Below are 13352 nucleotides of genomic sequence, written 5' to 3' on the forward strand. Positions count from 1 at the left end.
TTTCTTCTCCATTAACGTAACCAGTTTTGACAACGAACCAGTTTTTTTAAAACATTATCCTGTCTTCTGAAAACAACATTCATCAGCACCTGACTGCCATGGATGAGTACGTGCATGAATTTTCTTTTCTATTTCCCTCGCACGACCATGTGCAGAGTAGACGAAAGTAAAATGGAGACAGTTGCGAAGATTGACATATCACATATGTAGGTGGAACTTCCAGATAAACATCGATTTGACAGACAAACAAACAAAGGCACCCAAGATAATTAGGCAGTGCTAAGTACTAGTAACACAGTTCAAAAAAAGTACTAGTAACACAAGAATAAGACACCCGTAGACATGCTGATACACACTCAGAGGCATCTCAGTTGCAATCTTACCGCACTGTCATCGCACAGACGCACAATCTCAGCACGGCAGAAGCATGAAGTGTAGGTTGGAGCTACAGCCTACAGCTACAGAGCTACTCGATCCGAAGGCGTAGAAGACGATGCCAATGTAGATGAGCATGGCGGTGGGCACGAGCGTGATGCCAATGTAGATGAGCATGGCGGTGGGCACGAGCGTGACGGATCCGGAGCGCTGCCCGGTTGATCTTCGCGGTCCAGCTGACGGCGGATCCGGCGGCGGTGTGGGGGGGGGCGGTAGTGCGGGAAGGTGCGGACGATCTGCTTGCGGCAGAGCGCGACGAGGCTGGAGAAGAGGAAGCAGCAGAAGGCGAGGACGTGGAAGGTGACGAGGTCGGACTCGATGCGGTCCCCCGCGGCGCAGGTGCCCAGGCGGTTGGTGCCGTCGGCGAGGCCGGGCCCGTCGGAGGAGGGGCGCCAGGCCAGGCCGAGGAAGGCGGCGAGGGTGAAGAGGGAGTTCACGTTCACGATGCCGTCTAGGGCAGTGACCTGGATGCTTGTTCCCCGACCGCCGCCACTGCCGGCGGCAGTGTCGCCATGTTCCATGGCTTGGTTGGGAGGATCTGGGCGTTTGGGGATCGGGCAGAGGCTGTCGGCTGGTGGGTGAGCGCGTGAGAGCATATGACTTGAACCTTTCATGTGTATTCAACATCACGTAATCGCCCTTACAGATCTTCACTACAATTTCCTTGAACTCATCATTTTCCTCCTTTACTTCCTAGTAATGACGGATATTCCTGCAGGTAAAGTTTTAAAAAATTTGTAAGAAATATAGAAATGTCGATGCAGCAACAGATAAAAGAAATCCGGAAAATTCTACAGTTCAGGACATTGTAAATCAGTTCCTAGAAGAGCTCAAGAAAATGCGGAATATGGTCAAATACAAAATGTAGGGAGGCAACAGCCAAGTTATTAATTCAAGTTGATATTTTTCAAGTTGAACAAATTGAGTATATAATTAGTGACATACCACAGAGCCTCATCCTCCAGATCTTTGGCTTCACTGTTGTTTGCAAAGTGGTCATATACAGGCTTGAAACAACAGAAATCGGTTGTTAGAAAATTTATTTCCAATACGAAATCGGCCAAAGCGGTCTCAATTGAAAGTAGCACAATGTTCAAAGCAAAAAAAATGGTTGCAAAAGTTAAACAATGCACAAAACATGAAAACCATATCTAGCCACTGGATCTACAACCATTTGGTAAAACTATTTATCCAATTCAAATTCTATACTCATAGTAATCATAACACAGATGGTGCTATCTTTTGCCTATCTGTACAATATGCATGAGATCACATTTTAACACACAATTTTATTTGCGCACATAAGATACGTAACATTTTCTTCAGCATGTTCTGAAATGTACATATGTGCAGTGGACATCATGGTTGTACAACCCATTGGTAGGAGCGTAACATAACAAGATCCAGTTGAACATTGACAACGTGACAGATTAGTTCACCAAATGTCTTGCTGCAGTGACAACAAAGAAGGGCTAGAATTCGGGTTATGTAGCCCCAGAATTCACATTTTTTACGAGTAATTTCTACTAAAAGGATAGGTCTAGTTTTTTCCTTCGGGGGATATTAGGGGATGGATGTAGCAAGAAAAGATTACCTTCAGAATCTTATTTAGTGCTTCTGCAAGGGCCAGCCTCACCTCAGCGGCATCCAGAGCACCACTTTCATAATCAACGATAAGCTCTTCCATGTTCTGAAACTTCCTACACATAGATAAACAAGTTGCATCAAGATGAATTCTAGCAATCATTTTGTACTGCCCAGCCGCTGATCAGAAACTTGTTGGTACATAATTATCCCATGGATGATTATTTGTTTAGTTCCGCTTGCTTGGCTACCAAATGCAGAATGACTCAGACGTATAATTGTATATTGTACAGATGAACTGGTTTAGGAGCAAACATGTAAAAGTGCTACCGCCTCCATCTCAAATTATAACATGTTTGAGCTTTGTCCTAAGTCAAACTTCCTTAAGTTTGACCAAGCTTATACAGTATAATCTAAAGGTAACAACATCTACAACACTATATTAGTTTCATTAAATCTACCATGAAAGTATAGCTTCAAAATATACTTATGTACTACTGTAGATATTGGTATATATTTTGATAGATTTTGTCAAACTGAAAGAAATTTTACTTATGGCAAAGAACATCTTATAATTTGAGAAAGGGAGTATTTAGTAACCACATCAAAGGAAGAAGAAAGCTCTCATTCTAACAAATATGTACTAACTAGTTACTGACAAATGATCCAAGTCCTTCGTACTTGCACATACTTCATCACATCTATAACCTATACATGTACCCTTTCAAAAAGATGTAAACACGCAGTACCGGTTAACATTGTTCAGAGAGAAATTTTACCTGCTACCACCGTCCTCTTCCTTCCTGGGTACCTCAAAGTATCCACACCATGGAAACACAATATATTTGATGTACTCCAGACATGGGTTGCCTTCTGCAACTTTCGCAGGACAGAAAGCTCTGCTTAGTTTGTAACTCAAATAATCCTGAAACAGAGATGTTAGATGGCAAACTCACAACTGCCCTAAAAATGCATCCAAATATCAAAGATCCATAAAGTGCAGCATATGTCATATCTCTAGTAATGTTACACTGAATGGCAATAACAAAATCCACTTTCAGGACACCAGAGTTGCTAAACAAAGCAAACCAACTTCAAGACTCATGTAGGCTAACTATTGAACCACATGTTGGACCAAAAACGTAATGGTCATAATCTTGAAGAAAAGCAAGACACCAATTTTGGATGCTTTATTTCAATCAAGCCCCTTTTTTCAATGAAATGGGTCAACAGTAGTAGAAGCACAATTTTTTCAGTTTTAGTATAGGAAAAAAGATCGGTAGGATGCGCAATGCTTTGCGATTTAATTAAATGAGAAGGCTGATGTACTTGATCCAATATGAAGTGCTTAAGTGACATCCAAAGTTGTTTATGAATTTGAGTATCCATTATTTTGTATGGCGTGTGGTTGACGTTGTTGAGGACAGCTTTACTTTTCAGTTAATTCAGAACTGAACTTCAAGTAAAATTACTAGGCAAAAATGTGAATTCTGGGACTACATAACCGATTCAAACTGGAAAGTCAAGACTGATAGTAAAAAAACCGTCTATTAAAATAGCTTCAGATTCTACTTTACTTTACCTACAGTTTTCTTCATTTTTTAGATTTTGATATCTTGATTAAATTTTGATGTTTCTCCACTTTTGTTCTTTTTAGTATTAAATAAGTTTACAACATAAAACGAATCTTATTGAGTAGCACTCTCCAGTCTTGACAGAATAAATAGTGACATTGTTAATTCGAAACATTTACAGGTATAGAAGATAATGTTAAACTTCAGAAAAAACTGTAGTAACTCCTCCGGGAAACAAAGGTACTAGCTCAACAGGAAACTTGATAGGACCTTTGACTGTTTGTGATAATCATTTTCCTTTCATTGAAAGGCATGGGGATAACTAGCTTGAGAATGCAAAACTGTACTCAGGACAAATAAAACTAGAATTAGCACAACAGGAACCATCTGGCATGCGGAAAAGTACCTCCCGATCTTCAATGAAGATAGCCCAAGATGGATCTCCATTCTTAGCAAATTCAGGGTGTTCTATTAAATTGGGAAGCTTATCTGTACACCAAGTCAAGGATACATGTGTGACATGAAAAAGAAGTACTCCCTCTGGTCCATAATAAGTGTCGTGGTTCTAGTTCATTTCCAAGGGAGTAGTACATGCACATGCAAAAGAAAACTAAAGGCTGAATAAGGATACTATGTGACAGAATAATAGGTCTAGTTTCATGCTGCATGCCTTTGCAGTACTGTCTAATTAGCTTGTCGTGAAGATCCTCTTCATGATCCATCGACAATAGCCATATGTCTGCCTGAAATATTAATAGAAAAGTTTTTATTACAGGCATAATAGAAATATTCTTCATTACACTACCAAAGGCATCCTCTGTATTTGGGTAGTTATCCCAATATAATATGTTCCTTGATTTTAAAGCAAAACATGGTTCATCCATGACAACTTTGTTAAAACAACGCTGATTACGAAACATGGGAATATAAGAAAAACGATACTTACACAAGAAGGTGAATTTTTTAATCCCTTTGGAGTTTGGACAAATGAGAGTAAAATGAATAAATGTTAACATAATACAAGTTTAGGTCTGCATAACCCATTTTTGGCCTATAAAATGGTTATAAAATGAGTAAAGTGATGCAGTAAGCATCTACGAACTTGGCAGTGTTGGCAGTAGATAAATCGCCACGTGTAGGTACATTGCGCTGCTTAAGTCAGACAATCTAGGTGCAAACCGTACCACCTAAGCAGCTCGCTGCAACCTTGGCATGCATGGCTGCCTAAACAATATAAGAAAATTGAGCTGTACAACTTCACAAGTCTGCCAAGTTCCAAGACCAGTAGCATAACCTGCTAAACGCCCTTAGGTTAGGCAGGATTAAATTAACACGGTCAGAGTTTAAAATAATAAATAGTCCCTCGTCCCAAAATATAAGGCACGGTTTTTTGTGCACGGCCTTTGATGCACAAATTTGACCACTAATATATACAAAATTTTATGGTTTTAGAATGTATAAATTGTATCGTTGCATTTGTCTTGCAAATCTCTTTCGTTTCATATATATTTATATCAAATTTGCGGGCATATTATAAGTACAAATTATAGTCAAAGTTATAAGTTGTCACCTGCGAAATTTAAGGGCGCCTTATATTTTGGGACGGAGGGACTAAGGGCAAGGCAGCACATTTATTTCTACTATTTATTTAGGGAGGGATTAAGTAGTAATTTTGGCTAATCGGCTCTGTAGCTAAACACATTATCAGGGTTAAGCTAACCACGCCAGGTTAAGGTTAGCTAACCTAGGCTACGCTGAATCTAGCAAACAGTACTTTTGAAATTTATGGCCCTAATGCTGCAATTGTATTGGAAGCATATTTTGTTGCTATAACATTGCCTCATTTCTTAAACTATTTTCATAATAATTGTGAAAATTAAAGTTCAATGAAGCTGATATAGTGCAAATGTTACTGAAATTAACAACATACGATCAGCATGTTAGTATACTATAACCAACCTTTTGCAATAATATACAAGCACAGTGCACGCAAGGGGTAAAGAGCGTTGAAGCCGTCACACTTTTGGGGTCATATGAACCAATAATACTTCTGTTAAGCATGAATCGATCCACAATTCCACAGCACCTGTTTCTTAAACAACTTAACTTGCTTGTTCCAACAAATGATCTGATAACATAATACTCATAGGGTTTGTAAATGAAATGAAACTTGGAAAAGTGTAAATTTAGGAATACCTTACTATCTTCCTCAAAGTATTATTTTTGAAAATATCCATGGCAAGTGCCCAGTATTCATCTGAATGGCTATTTATTTCATCGGACAACCATATGAACTCGACCCCGTTAAGGTCCAAGCCAGCTGCTTTCCATATCTCAATCATGTAAAGTCCAAAAGTTCGAATTTTGGTTAGATCACCATCGAATTTGTGCTGCATACGAGCAAACCAATCTGCTATCAAGATTTTAACTCTGCAACCAGCTTTAACCATCTTCCTAACATTGACCACCATCATGATCCCCTGCAAGACGATAACAGATAAATGTAAATCGTTGCACAAATATAATTTGTATGTGAACAGTAAAGACCCCCATTCAGAACTGCTATTACAAGTGAAGTAAAATATCAAATATAATTTGTTAGACAAAAAGCAACTTGGATTACCAGGGTGCCAAAAGCCACAATATATAGTACAAAAGACTTGAGGCACAAGAATAGGAAACCTAGACAGATACAGACTCATAGGGAGATCCATCGCGAGCAACAGTCGACAGACGAGCAGCACACGCAGGTGCAGGTAGACAGACGCAGCGGCGTCGGAGCGGTCGATGAACGACGAGACGGGAAAAGAAAAAAATTGCAGCACGGAAGTTGTGACGTGCGGAAACCCTAACCGGGCTCTGATACCATGTTAGACAAACAGCAACTTGTATTACCGGGGGGCAAAAGGCCACAATATACTACAAGACTTGAGGCACAAGAGTAGTAAAACTAGACAAATACGGACTCATAGAGACCTATACCAATACTAATACTCCTTAATATAATTAAAGTCCGGACTGTGCATAAATGACTGGTAGACAATTACTGTATATAGCACATCATTAACATGTACCTCATAGCAAGAATCTACAATTACAAATAATACAAGGCCTCCTCTCCCCATGCAAATGACAATACCCTAAACTTGGCACTGACAAACATGTTGCTAGTGCCTCAGTCACTTGCCCAAAATTAAGTTTCTACAAAGTACTTATCTTATAGCACATCACATGTTCCCATCGAACATCTTCAGCTCCATTCATTTAAATCCATGTGATTACACAAGTAAGACTCCTATCTTATGCTTATCTGAATTATTTTCCCACACATTTGTTTACACATCTGAGAGTTACAATTTGGCAGACAAGGAAATTGGGGACAAGATGTGATGCCATGTAGGCAAAACTTCGGAAAATTATCCAAATTGTGCAACATAATAATTCTGACATCCTCTTCTCCCCCTCAAACAGGCAACCAAATGTGTCATTTTGTACTGAGAAGAAAGCAGTGAGATAGCACGATGTGGCCATTGTTTACAAACACTACGATACAAATATTCTGATATAATTTCTTAGAAAAACTGCACCAATATTTTGAGAAGTTTATAGTAGCAGCATGGAAGATAAAGTAAAACTTCTGTTACCATACCTGTGCGATATGTACCGAAGGGGAGGGATCGCACCAAACATAGCAAACTGGAGCAACCTTCTTGCCGAGTAGCCTCCTAACATCATCCTCGTCAATGCTCTCCAAGCCTATGCTCCTAATTATTGCAAACCTCTCATCCAAACTCATCCCGACAGTATTCCTACACACAAATTCAAATCCATAGATCATTCACCCGAATTCTTAGTCCAACATTAGTTCTTCGAAGGTGCTCTTACCATGGTAATAGTAAAATATATATCAGTATGAGTAGAAAATACCAGGGCTTTATCCCCCCCCCCCCCCCCCTACCCGTAGACCTTTCGTTTGTGTTTATATTATGACGTTTTAAAATACTTGATCTAGTTTATTGTAATATTGTTTAACTTGATAAACACAAAAACATGTCTTTTTGGACTGGTTTTTCGTATAGTTCTATGTTTTCCAGTGATGTGGATGTGGTTATTGTCAAACAAGTTGGAAAGATTGACCTTGTCATGGTCAAATTAGTTGAAATAAATTGCCTTGCAACAAGTAGTATATAGAAATTGTCATTTTTTTTTTTATTTGGCTCGGGATCATGACAAGCTGGGTATGAGACAACTCTACAGCTCAACCTTGAACCCGACTTAGATGATTATTATTATTAGTTCTGAACTTGACTGGTTTGCAACCTTACCTGAAATTAGTGCAAGAACATAAGACACTTGACAAAAGTTTGTGCTGAAAATTTATTATTGCTGATCACACTGGGAAAACCAGACAACCCCAGTGACAGCAGAAACAAGAATCGGCTGGCAAAAGGAAACTAAACGTCCGCAGCCTGAAGAACAGAGAAACGGCATGGAAGATTTGGAGACCCCAGATCGATTTACTTACCTGCTGTTGCTATTCTGCAGGTAAAATCTGGTTGTCACCGGCAGGCAGAATCGTGAGGCTCACGGAAGACGAGTTTAGAAGGCAGCGGCGGCTAATAAGTCTCGGAACTTGGATAAAGGCGGGTTAGGGGTGTAGGCTATATGGTGCTTCTGCAGGGCAAGGAAAGGGAATTTGATTCGGGTACGAAGTCGAGGAGGAGTCGTGATTGGACACGGGTAAGGCTGCAGCACTGAAGGCGGATCCTGCAGCACTGAATTTGTTTAGGGTTGGCTGCAGCACTGAAGGGAGTTGGGGGAAGAAGAGTCAGAGAAGGCGGGCCTCCATCGGAGCTTCTCTGAATCGGAGAGTTTTGGGGCGAGAGGAAAGATGGGTACGAGGTGGCGAAGGGGAAAGATCCATGGGACGGGAGAGAGAAGAGTTAGGGGAGGAAGATGGGCGGAGAGCACTCGCCTGCGCGCGCGCCGCCGTCAAGTCCCTCCTTCCCGTCTCCCTCCTCCGGCGGTCGCCTTCCTATTCCTAGTTTTTCTTCTTTCACTTTTTAAACACAATTTACATAACTTCTCTTAACTATTTCACAAAATTAAGTAAATATCAGCATCAGAAAGAAATGCTAGCAATTGTCTGAATTGAATAATATCAGAAAGTGCCAGGATATCGTTTTCAATTTCAAATTCAAGCAGACACCAGGCATGTAGGGGCTAGAAGATCGCTGATACAGAAGCATGTACGCAGGGGAGTTGGCTTCTGTCCCTCCTGCATGAACTTTCTTTTCTATTTCTTCAATGCTGATAATATTGCAGAAACTTGAGGAATTTACGGTGCAGTTACCCTCGTACGAGACGACAATGTGCAGAGTAGACGAAAGCTCCATGTAGACAGTTGCCAAGATTGACATATGTAGGTTGGAACTTGCAGACAAACATTGATTTGACAAACAAACAAACAAAGCCATGGAAGACAATTAGGCTGTGCTAAAAGTACTAGTAACACAACAACAAGACACGCATATATACATGCTGATACACATTCAGAGGAATCTCTTACTGCACTCTCATCGCACGGACACATAATCTCAGCATACCAAAATTCAGCAGAAGCATCAAGTGTAGGTAGGTGTAGGTGGAGCTACAGCTACAGAGCTACTGGATCCGATTCTAGTTAGCGGGTGAAGGCGTAGAAGACGATGCCAATGTAGATGAGCATGGCGGTGGGCACGAGCGTGACGAGCGGGATGACGGCGCCCCAGGCCGCGGAGCCGCCGGCGCCGCACCCAAGGCGGCCGAGCTTGACCTGCACCACGTTGACGAGGGCCATCATGAGGAACCCACAGCCGCACACGGAGCCCACCGCCGAGGACAGAATCCCCACCCGGAGCGCCGCCCGGTTGATCTTGGCGGTCCAGCTGACGGCGGATCCGGCGGCGGCGTGCCGGTAGTGCGGGAAGGTGCGGACGATCTGCTTGAGGCAGAGCGCGACGAGGCTGGAGAAGAGGAAGCAGGCGAAGGCGAGGACGTGGAAGGTGACGAGGTCGGACTCGATGCGGTCCCCCGCGGCGCAGGCGCCCAGGCGGTCGGCGCCGTCGGCGAGGCCGGGCCCGTCGGAGGAGGGGCGCCAGGCCAGGCCGAGGAAGGCGGCGAGCGTGAAGAGGGAGTTCACGTTCACGATGCCGTCTAGGGCCGTTACCTGGATGCTTGTTCCCCGGCCGCCGCCGCTGCCGGCGGCAGTGTCGCCGTGCTCCATGGCTTGGTTAGGAGGATCTGGGCGTTTGGGGATTGGACAGCGGGCTGGTGGGTGAGCGCGTGACTTGAGCTGGTAGTGGTACAAAGTAAACTAGCAAGGGATAAAGCGTGTCAACACAGGGTTTTTGCCCTGACACAGGGTTTTTTACTACGGTTTTGCTATATCTCAGTCAACTGAGATTTTTTTAAGTCAAAATCACTTATAAAAATGTGCTTTGAGATTGCACTTTTCTGATAGAAATGTGCAACTGAACCGAGTTGCACTTTTCTTTGAACAGCAGTTGCACTTTTGTGAGTTGACTGAGACTTAAGAAAATCTCAGTCAACTGAGACATAGGCACACCCTTTTTACTAACTTAATATCTAAAATAAAAATATAGAAATTGGGAAATGCCTTGAAATACCTGGATACAGTTTTTTTCTTTTTTTTCCCTACCAGCCTTCAGTTTGATTGAGGGTGGATACAGAGTGCAAGAAAGTTTCCCTACCAGCCTTCAGTTTGATTGAGGGTGGATACAGAGTGCAAGAAAGGTGGATGGAAGAGAGGTGCTTTTCTGCGAGCATATTGATTTGTTTCTAGCATTGTAATCATCTGTTCCAGATGGTAACTATTTTAATTCATGCATGATTTTTGCTGATCTGAATATACCTCTATGCCCAGCGGGTCGCAGCAGCCCTAAAAACAAGAAGTAATCCACTACTTGGGAATATGGCACGATTGCTACTTTCAGTGTTAGTCACTTATATCGGGTGGCTGCATTTAGAAATGCACAACTGGAACTTAGCATTTAGGCACTTGATTTGTTAGTGTGCATACATAGTGGATTTTAATAGCTTTTGACAATGGCTTAGCCTGTCCATTTCAAGCAATAACCCCTTGCGTAGCAATTGTTGCGAGATTGGTAATAATGTGTAATTGGTTCTGTCTGAATTCTGAAGCAAGTATTGAGAGATTTAGTGCTTGTCTTGGTTCTCGGTTATGCCTGCAAGTTTTCACTCCAACAGCTTGGCTTTTCCCAGCTGAAACTTGAACTGATCATGCATGAGATTTTGGTATTATCTCTCAACTTATTATCAGAGCACAAGGACATTTGCCATCTGAGCAACCTGAATTACATCACATAAATTACAACCTAGTTTTATAAATTGATGGTGCAACTTGCATACATGTCGCTACTGATTGGTAAGAAATTGACTGTTCATTTGATGAAAGCATGATTGTCATGCATAAAGGGCAAACCGTGTATTAATGCTACCGATGCAGGGTCTTAGCTTCATATTTGTTTAGAGAGGTTCTCCAATGATAAGATGCATGTTTACACAGCTTGACAGAGGAGAGATGATTCGGAACATGTCTATGTTTTTGTTGTTTTTGTAGTATTCTTTTGACAGAGTAGAGATGATTTTTTAGTGTGCTTACAAGTGGATTTTAATAGCTTCTGACAATAGCTGAGCCTGTCCATGCATGAGATTTTGGTATTATCTCTCAACTTGTTACCAGAGCAAAGGATATTTGCCATCTGCGCAACCTGAACTACAACACATAAATTACAACCTAATTTTGTAGATTGATCAATCGGTGCAAGTTGCATACATGTCACTACTGATTCGTAAGAAATTGACTGTTCATTGGGTGAAACAATTGTCAAACCATGTATTAATGCTACTGATGCAGGGTCTTAGCTTCATATTTATGTAGAGAGGCTCTCCAATGTTAACATGCATGTTTACACAGCTTGACAGAGGAGAGATGATTCGGAACCTGTCTGTTGTATTTTTTTGGCATAATATATTTCATAATTTTAGAAGATGTGAAAAATAAAATGTTTACGTTAGTGGGTCAGTTGTAACTCTGAATAATACCCTATCACCTCTATCAAGTCCTGGTAATTTAAGGCGTTCAAATTTCATCAAATATTTATGCTGTCCATCTTTTTTTTACATATATTTACTTTCTGAAATGGACATGACCTTTCAGCCAACTATAAGTGTTCTTGCTATGTTATCTGGGCTTTCATAATGGCGTTTATTTAGCATACTGGTCTTAATCAGTAGTACTACTCGATGATGTACCTGCATTCTGTATCCTAAATTCCTGGTTTAGATAAGTTGTCTGATGTGCTTCTTATTAGACATGTAATATATAGATACGTATACGTAATGGTGTAGTACACCACCGTATACGTATCAGACTCTGTATACACCCGTGAGGGGTTTCCTCACCTATATTAACATGCAATCGATACCAGACGAAGGTATCGTTCCACCCAGGAAGTTTCACATGGTATCACGAGTCGGCTTCTTCCCGTCTTGCTGCCGCCGCGGGTGCTAGCTCCGCCCCGCCGCCAGGATCACGCCATCGCCGGCAAGGACAAGGACCACCGTGTAGATCGTCACCGGGCCTTTCAATTCCCCGTCTCGATCTCCTTCTGCAAGTTCATCACGCAGGACTCGATCTGATCGTCAGCCGCCGATCCGATCTCACAACCCTACAGGACCCTTCTCTCCCGCAGCCTCTCTGTTGGGTCAGAACCTCGCGCACGATCTCTGCCGCGATAGGACCAGGGCAGATGGCGTCTTCCTCGACCCTGTCCGCCACGGCCACCATTGGTGCGCCGCCCGCAACCAAACTCACCAGGGAGAATTTTCTCTTCTCATGCTATCTGGTGAATTCCCTCTCTGAGGATGTGCTCCCACACGTTTTTGGTCTCTCTCATGCTGTTGATGTGTGGCGTGAGCTGCACGCGATGTATTCCACACAATCCAAGTCCCGGGTTTCTACTCTCCGGGGTCATCTCACAAACACAAAAAAACTTGATATGACTGCTCAACAGTATGTGACCAAGATGAAGGGTTTTGCTTCTGCTCTTGCTGCTGCTGGCAAGCCAGTTGATGATGATGAGCTCAAGGACTATATTCTCAATGGTCTTGACGGCACTTTCAATTCCTTTGTTGCTGCTATCCGTGCTGTTCCCACCACAACTCTTCCTGATATGTGTTCTCAGCTTTTATCTCATGAGGATCGCGATGCTATGCTCCTTGCTACTGGTCGGAGCTCCAGAAGCTTTACATCCTCCATTAATGCTGCTCCTCGCCGTCCTCCTTCAAATTTCCGGGAGATGCACCCAAAACCCCAAAACCTACAACCCTATATTCCTCCCACGCCTCGCGTCCTACACGCCTCAGCCATATATGCCACCTCCACCTGCCTACCATCAGCCTTCACAACCTGCCTACAATTCACCACCCTATATGTACCCACCATATCCTCCTCCACAACACAACTATTATATGCCTTCCATGCAACACTATGCACCACCACCTACACCCTATACCTCCCAGCCATATCGCCCACCTCTCCCACCCCAGCGCCCTCCACCACCACCTCCAAATCGTCCTCCGCCTCCAGCTCCTGGCCAGGCGCGCCGTCCCAAAGGAGGGCGTGGCAAGAACAAAGGTCGTGTGGCTACACCTTGGCGCAAGAGGGTGTTCTCT

The 13352-nt window shown here is 42.6% G+C and overlaps 2 protein-coding genes and 1 pseudogene across 4 annotated transcripts; all 3 read right to left on the minus strand.

Moving 5' to 3' along the window:
- Window positions 1–269: 269 nt before the first annotated feature.
- Window positions 270–1049, minus strand: LOC124704044 (annotated as a pseudogene).
- LOC124704043 (tyrosine--tRNA ligase 1, cytoplasmic-like) lies at window positions 934–8615 on the minus strand. Of its 3 annotated transcripts, none has more exons than XR_007003452.1 (10): window positions 8119–8562; window positions 7243–7402; window positions 5790–6073; window positions 5553–5679; window positions 4225–4336; window positions 4000–4082; window positions 2799–2892; window positions 2030–2135; window positions 1381–1442; window positions 934–1147 (listed from the first exon to the last, which is right to left on the minus strand). XR_007003452.1 is itself a non-coding variant. In XM_047236283.1 (10 exons), the coding sequence occupies exons 2-10, from the start codon at window positions 7387–7389 to the stop codon at window positions 1129–1131; spliced, it is 1086 nt and encodes a 361-aa protein (XP_047092239.1). In that variant the 5' UTR covers window positions 7390–7402; window positions 8569–8615; the 3' UTR covers window positions 938–1128. The 3 variants fall into 3 exon arrangements, 2 of the variants coding, with proteins under 2 accessions (XP_047092239.1, XP_047092238.1); XM_047236283.1 differs by lacking the exon at window positions 8119–8562 and adding an exon at window positions 8569–8615 and having other exon boundaries at window positions 938–1147; window positions 2799–2944; XM_047236282.1 differs by having other exon boundaries at window positions 940–1147; window positions 2799–2944.
- Window positions 8616–9015: 400 nt separating this feature from the next.
- On the minus strand, window positions 9016–9883 carry LOC124704045. Its single transcript, XM_047236284.1, has one exon. The coding sequence runs from the start codon at window positions 9856–9858 to the stop codon at window positions 9277–9279; it is 582 nt and encodes a 193-aa protein (XP_047092240.1). The 5' UTR covers window positions 9859–9883; the 3' UTR covers window positions 9016–9276.
- Between the last annotated feature and the right edge of the window lie 3469 nt (window positions 9884–13352).

Source organism: Lolium rigidum, chromosome 3, assembly GCF_022539505.1.
Source record: "Lolium rigidum isolate FL_2022 chromosome 3, APGP_CSIRO_Lrig_0.1, whole genome shotgun sequence".
Taxonomy (NCBI): Eukaryota; Viridiplantae; Streptophyta; class Magnoliopsida; order Poales; family Poaceae; genus Lolium; species Lolium rigidum.